Raw genomic sequence first — 7,730 nt, 5'->3', positions numbered from 1 at the left:
TCGCATGGGTGACAAGAAAAGAAAAAAAAGGAAAATGTAAAATTTGCAAAGCTGATGTAAATTGATCAAAATATTATGCTTCTTGATCAGGTTACGTTCCCTAGTAAATGTAAAAGAAACCGACAGAACTATTACAGATTGATGTAAATTGTCTGCTTCTTGATCAGGTTGCCAAAATAAGGACTGCTAGCGCATTGCACTCTGGCCTCTGTTTGTCAATATGATTTTGAACTCTGTGTCTAAGGTGTGATGTGTACGGTAAGAATATACCAAGCAGCTTCCTTGATACTTTCTCTAAATTCTAATAGATAAGTATAAGCACTAAGTACAAGTAGTTATCTCTAACTTTCAAAATTTTTTAATTTTTTGATCTAGAGAAACTGCTTGTATTCACTCAGTGGCAGGTCTAGAGGGTGTTATAGGAGTTCCAGCACACCTGGTCTGAGCTTTAGTCTTTTGTCGAGTAATCAATTAGTGGAGGGTTTGGCCAGCAAGATCTACCGGCGCTTTTCCAGCTCATCCTGCTCACGTTTCGTGTTCTGTTATTGACTCCTTTGGTAATTGCAGAGTGATCCCCTACACCTCCAAGGTTTTTGATCTTGTCTGGCAGAAATCTTCGTAATCCTAAACACCATGGTTTGTATGGTTTGGAACGTACTGGCAGCATTATTTCTGATGCGTCTAATCCCATGATTTCTTGGTGCTCTCATACTTGGCTCGCAATTCTAAATCTTTTTTATGCCTTCTCTACAAATGTTTTTATAGGCATAGAAGGTAAAAACTAAAAAACCAATGTGTGAATAAAAGTATAAATAGAAAATAGAAAAATAGAAAAATGAGAAAAAAGGAGATAGGGAGTAGTCACTACCACCTGGTTACAGCCTCAAACTCAGATGGGGGGTGGTTGTGTGTGCCCTTGTATGTTTTGAGCAACTAGCTTGTAAGTGGGCAGAAAATGATAAAAAAGCAACTCATCAGCCAGAAACCCACGAGGGGCATTTCGGGGCTTTAGTTCGGTATGTCCATTTCTCGTAGGCGCCCCTCGCAATCCTGCGTCCAGGATCACGGTTGCAAAGGTCAGGAAATACAAATAAAAAATATATATACTATAACGATCAACAAAAAGTAGCAATCGACACAGAGTGCTTACTAAAGTAGGACTGTAGAGTGTATGGAGGCATTTTAATTGAGTGGGTGAAGAGAATAAACATGGTACGTCGTGGCTCTGGGAATAAAGGGCTGGGAGAAGTGGGAAGGGTTAAAAGTATCACCTGTGCATAACAGCATAAAGTCAGAGTTGGCGGGGCTGGGTGTGGCTATAGGGAGGGCGTGCCAAATGGGTTGGGTAGAGGAAGAAGAGGGTACCTGATCTGGGCATGGGTTTTAGTGTATAGATTGGATGGAGGACAAGGCTGTTGAAAGCTTGGAACAAGTGGGGGGGGGGGGGGGGGGTCGGGATGCCTCATCTGTTTCAGGGGTCCCATTTGAAACACCAATTAATTAGTGTAAACTTTATAGTGTAAATGAGACACCTTGTATCAGACGCCACAATATCGTTGTCCATAGAGAATGTGGCGGGATTATTGGTGGAAAAATGTTTGTTTTTGTTATAGTCAGAGTTATATCAACGAGCTATTGAAAAATCACACTTACGAATAAACCGTCCCAGATTCTTATGACGTTTCTTCTTTGAAACCGAAAATCAACAGATCTGATATCATTTCCCCCTTTTCTTAGCCTTGGGTCATTTGTAAAAGGAGGGGGCACCAAGATTGGTGAGTGCTTGGGGCACCAGGATTGGTGAGTGCTTGGGGCACCAAGATTGGTGAGTGCTTGGGGCACCAGATTGGTGAGTGCTTGGGGCACCAATAAACCTCGATCTGCTCCTGAATGCAAAGTCTTTGTCGGCTAGCACCAATGGCCTGCTCAAAAACTTAACTTCTACAAGGGAAAGACTTCCACGTCTGCCATGCAGTAGTCTTTCCTCTACCAGCAAACGATTTAACTGTATAAAACCTGTAACTGTATAAAACCTACATTCAGTGCGAGGGTCGCATTTATCTGAGCAAGTCATATCAAACGGTTGTTGTGCTGGAGACGTGCTCGCACATGTTTTGGGAGAAACTAATAAATTATAAGTATGTATAAATTTAGTTATTCGCGTGCTCAAGACCCCGTTTACACTGTCCCGTGCAAGTTTGGAACCGTGACAAAACTATCACGGTTCACCCTTCCGTTTACACTAGCACTGTGGAACCGAGACGATTTTGCTCTGCTGTCTGGAACAGTTTTTGACCCTGCTTCGAAAGCGAACGAATTTCGTACCGTCACGGTTCCGTTTTTGAACGGGACAGTGTAAACACCTATCCGAGACGATATTGTCACGGATTCACAAAGAGGTCTTTTGTATGGCTGTTTCAGGTTATCGAGGCTTTGATTGTGGCGTAACTACGTTGTCAAATTCTGAAGAAAAGGACATTCTGAAGACAAGACGACGACAGAAAAAGCTTGTATTGTTTCCCAATCCAAGCCTTCATTGGACTTTGCAGTTTTGTAGTCTAAAATAACACTGAAAATTAAAGCCACCTTGTCGTCTGTACAAGTAAAGTTTTTATCGGCCTTCCGCTCCATTTTAACTCTCAATAAAATTTAGATTGTTGACTTCGGCGGCAAAATAAAAGCCTCGGTTGACTAAATACAGCTTCTTCTGAACATTGTTCTACCATTCAATTAAGGTCGTACCGGTACAGTGTAAACGGAACGGCTAAACGGAACAATTTGAAACCGCAACAGTGTAAACACTTGCGAACCGTAACGGTACAAAATTGTCCCGGGGCAGTGTAAACGGGGTCTAAGGGAACCAAATTAGATACTTAGAGATACAAAAAATTGAGAGCCTCGTGAAAACTGACAATTAGGAAAAATAAATACACAGTTTATCCTGCACGATTCACAGGCACATGGTTAAATCGCAGTAAAAACCGCAAGTTAAGAAAATTTTATATTAATCAGCAGTATTAGATAAATGGAACAATTTCTTATAAAAAAATTCAAAAGAAACACTGAAGAAGAGAGAACCAATTAATGCAGTGCAACAGTTGTGAGTGAAAATTTCATAAAGTCAAAAAGCAGAAAGTACGAAGTCTACAAGGAAACTTTATTTTGAGCCCAAATCCCTCAATTTTGTTAGCACTTATTCATCAAATCCTATCTATACCAGTTTGACTGATGAGCCCCCTAGACAATTCCCTGGGTGCCAGACCTATAATTTCGAATGGGGGAAAAGAAGTTGGGAGTGGAGATGCGGAGGAGCATCTATCTGAGAAACATCCATCTGAGAAATGCTCCTCCGCTTCTCCGTTTGATTTCCCATTTCCTTGCTCGAAATTTTGTTGCTCTAGCACCCAGAGTACCTAAACAAAAACTTGAGGAATATGGGAAGCTAGTTCTCCAAATTCCCCCAAATTATTTAGAAAGATAATAAACTCTACAGTTGGGGGTGTTTGCTCATCACTTTCTTCGGAAAAGGAGCGTTTCTCGAAAAGAGGCATGGTCCCTAAAAGATTCCTGTTTTACTCATGAACCGAAAAAGCACCCCCCCCCCCACTTTCTATCAGCTGGCACCGCTTACGGCCTTCATGAGACCCTCTTGGTGTTACTAGAGCAAATACTCACATATTTTCCAGCAGATAATGATAGCAGCAGGTGTATACTTAAAGCTGCTTTTACCCTGTGTCCAAAGTTTATTAGGGCTCCACTGGAAACATCTTTCAACGATTATTGTTATGATTAATTTATCGCTCTTATTACTATCATGTCAAGTGCCTTTTAGAATTTTCTGATATGTTAGGAGCAAAATATCGACCACTTAAGAGCTTATTAGACAGATAAAGTTGAGAAGCTGATAGATATCCAAAGACATACCGGATGCACCTGAAAGAAACACCAGATGCAATAGTAAGTCACTTTTCAGTATAAAATTTTCTTACACAGTTCCGTACTGAAGATACAAAGCTTACATATATGATTTTTCGAATAGTTTAGGCTTTATAGTAACATCCCATAGGGCTGTAGCTACTGTTATTATTATAATTAGTATTATCATTATTATTATTATTATTATTATTATTATTATTATTATTATTATTATTGAGCTCTCTTGGTATCTTTGGCCAATTCCTGCAATTCATTCTTCAAAATGTGTGACTCTCTCTCCATCGATCAGCAACAAAAACGGTATCTCATTTCTAAACTTTCCAACATTGCCATCCGTACTACGTACTACATATTTTGTTGCAAAAATAAGCCATGGACAAATCCGGAATTACATCCTTTTTAACTTTGGTTGTTTTTTTTTCTCAGTTTTTCCTTTTACCTTACGATTGTTATAGTTTTTTCTTGTGAAACCAGGCTAGCCAATTGCAAATTACCTTGTAATAGTGAGATTTGTAATTGTAGTTTAAGTTGAATTGAAAATGAAATGTTTCCATTATTATTATTATTATTCTCAAACAATAGTGCTCCTCAAATAATTCTGTCCTATCTGAAGTACTGTTTTCTAAAAATGTTTTTACATTGTTCTAACAACATTGACCACTTTTTTGTCATATTACAGATAGATTGTAGTGAAATGTCAACAAGGTAAACCCAGCATGTCATTTGTTCTATGGTGCATAATCATGATCTTTGGCAGTCAGACAATAATGTACATAAATACCTTCACTAATTTGGGATTGTAAGCAACATATTTGATACACGGTGCTTCCTCGTTTACCCAAACAGCCTAGAATGAAATGTGAGAAAAGCCGTTCGGACAGGCTGAAAGTTCGGGTGATCGAGTATAAGATTTTGCGCAGGAAAACCCACACACAAGAAAAGAGAAAGAGTAAAAAAAGAATTCAAGCATTCAGCAATACTCATAGCATAGCTAATAGCTTTTATATAGCAACTTAATTCTCATATAATTTTGTCTATGCTGCTCAGATAATAACTGACGTTCATTCATATTACAGGTAGATTTCATAATAGAGGTACTACGAAGAAACTCATTTGGATACTAGAAAGAAACTCATTTAGATGATTCTGTAACTTCCTGGATTCATTTAAAGGCTTGAATTTAATTGGAAATGAGCCTTAATTAAATAAAAAATATATTCGGATTGGATATAAAGCATCATACCTAAAATGAGGTTCGGGTAAACGAGGTTCGGGTAAACGAGGTTCGGGTAAACGAGGTTCGGATAAACAAAGCTCGGATAATTGAGATTCAGATAACCGGATAAGAATGCATTGTACCTATTCCTAAGGCATATTCAAATGTACTTTCTATATTTTGTTATATATAGAATGTAGCTACATTTGAAGAACAGAGTAGATTACTGAATATTTTTGTTTCGGAAAACCAAGTCAAGAAAGTGATGTTGAAGCATTCATACCCCACTAATATCTACATTTCAGACAAATTCCATTAGATCTAGAATCCCAAACAAAATTGTTGAGACAAATGGCAACATTTCCAATTTTCTACTTTACTTTGCCCCTGTAAATTCAAATCCACCCTTGTTCCCCGAATCGATGCTTGATTTGTAGTTCAATCAGTTCTGCTTCAAAAACATGCATTCAACATTGAATCAAGGAAGGGGAAGCTATTTTTCAAAGGAAAGAAAAACTATTAATGTTTCTTGGAAAGTCTCTATTTTTGCCCGGGATCGTAGCTTTGTCTTGTAGCACTAAGTTTGGACAAAGTTTGGAAATTTTGCTGCAAACTTTGCAAGGTGCCTGTAATTTCTTAAAATTATATGACCAACATATTGGGTTTACAAGTTGGGTTGGGGATGGAATCGGTGGGCTGGGCACCAAGCCCTAAACAACAGCAACAACATCTGCGATGAAATTGAACGACAACAACAGCAAGGTATCGACACGACATTATCCTCTTGTTTGAAAAAGTTGTAAAACGCCTTGGGTTCTGTGATACAAACGTTGATTTGTTTTCATCACGAAATGGTGACAAGAAAACGAAATGTAGCTGGAGGCCAGGGCCAGAAAAATAACGAAGAAACTTTAACTAAAAAAGATAAAGTAACAAGCAATTCAGCTTTGAAAAATGGTGTCGGGGTATCGAACGAGAACCTTGCTGGCTATTCGAAAAGAGCAAGAAAAATTATGGATAGGTCTTATTTATGGAACTTAATCGGATTTTTTGCATTTTTTGGTTTCAGCTACTTTGTCTTGGACTATTTCAGAGACTTATACGACGATTCAATGGCCCCTCACGATGAAGAGTTCACCCGATTGTTCATAGAAGTTCCTTGCTCAAATGATTATGGAAAAAAATTCAAGAGTTGCGCCCCAAAACGGTGCGGAAGGTGTGTGATGGATAATTTGTTTGATGAAGAGCAAATAAGCAAATTGAGGGAGTTAGCAGAGAGGGGAATGGCACATGGTGGTTCAAATGGTGGTGCAAGTGTCTTGGACTTGCATAGTGGTGCTCTTAGTAAGGGGGACAAATTCATTAATATTTATGGCATGCAAACGAAAATATTCACAGAAGATGACTTTAAGTTGTACAAAGAAATGAAAAGCAAAATACATGAAACTATCACGAAAGAATTTGATATTCCAAAGTCAAAACTGTATTTAACCAATCCTACCTTTTTCTCAAGAATGGATTCACGGCCAGCAAAAACCAAACATGATGAATACTGGCACCCACATATTGATAAAATTACTTACAAAACTTTTTATTACACATCTTTGCTGTACCTCAGTGAATATGGAGAGGACTTTAATGGTGGAAGATTCAACTTCATTGGAAAAAGATCAAACAAAACTGTTGAACCCAAAAGAGGGCGACTTTCATTTTTTACATCAGGGTCTGAAAACCCCCATTTTGTAGAGCCAGTTTCAAATGGGACACGGTTTGCAATAACAGTATCATTTACATGTGACCCTAAAGCTTCAATAAAGGACCCAGGAGAGTAGATTCTATATCAACTTGGAAGATGCTAGATTTTAGATTATTTTCATAAAATATACTTACATGTTCTCTTTAAATCAAAGCTTACTTGCAAAAAAGTGGACAATCTTCTTAAAATTAAAGGGTTTGTGCAAGGATAAAAACATGCATTTGCAATGAGCAAAAAAATCTAAATATGGATAGAACCTATCATCAAATAGGAGGGCAGTATAAAGAAATCAAAATCCAACCTTTCCAGCAAAGTAAACAACCAGCGTTATCTGATTAGGTATCTCTTTGCAGCTAGCAAAAGATAAGGTAATCTAGGCTCATTATTTTTAGATTTCATATTTTGCCTTTGCACAAATGCTTTAAAATTATGATTAGCTATCTCTTAGATTGAAATGTATTAGGATCAGAAGCATCTGTAAGATAGGTCATTCAAACATGAATAAGAGAATAAATATGCATTTATTTAAATATACATCTATGGTTTGTTGAAAATTTTGCAACAGGATTGCTTCGTGCTGCTGAAATTTTCAGAACTAACAAGTCTAATGTGCCTTTACTTCTGTTTAATAACCTTTGCAGAAATTGAAGATTTTTGGTAGAGGGATAAGTAGAGTTAATTTTCTGTGTCTTTTGTTTGTTCAGCCCTTTCTATTCTGTTTCCTGTGTAAAATATTTGATTTTGGTAATAGATTTTCTGAACCATGTTGCAACTTTGGGGGAGTGAGGAATTGGCCCCCTGTTACAGTGTATTTGATTGCGG

The 7,730-nt window shown here is 37.8% G+C and overlaps 1 protein-coding gene across 1 annotated transcript; it reads left to right on the top strand.

Annotated features, from left to right (window-relative positions):
- Positions 1–5,891: 5,891 nt before the first annotated feature.
- LOC135696736 (2-oxoglutarate and iron-dependent oxygenase domain-containing protein 3) lies at positions 5,892–7,587 on the top strand. Its single transcript, XM_065216227.2, has one exon. It carries the CDS (start codon positions 6,004–6,006, stop codon positions 6,982–6,984), a length of 981 nt encoding a protein of 326 aa, XP_065072299.2. The 5' UTR covers positions 5,892–6,003; the 3' UTR covers positions 6,985–7,587.
- The last annotated feature ends 143 nt before the right edge of the window (positions 7,588–7,730 follow it).

This window comes from Rhopilema esculentum, chromosome 18 (genome assembly GCF_057945365.1).
Source record: "Rhopilema esculentum isolate cy_ngs chromosome 18, ASM5794536v1, whole genome shotgun sequence".
In the NCBI taxonomy this organism is placed as follows: domain Eukaryota; kingdom Metazoa; phylum Cnidaria; class Scyphozoa; order Rhizostomeae; family Rhizostomatidae; genus Rhopilema; species Rhopilema esculentum.
This window is presented reverse-complemented; position numbering and strand designations above follow the sequence as displayed.

Coding starts and splice junctions, on each gene's coding strand:
- LOC135696736 (XM_065216227.2), top strand. CDS start 6,004: ATGGTGACAAGAAAACGAAATGTAGCTGGAGGCCAGGGCCAGAAAAAT.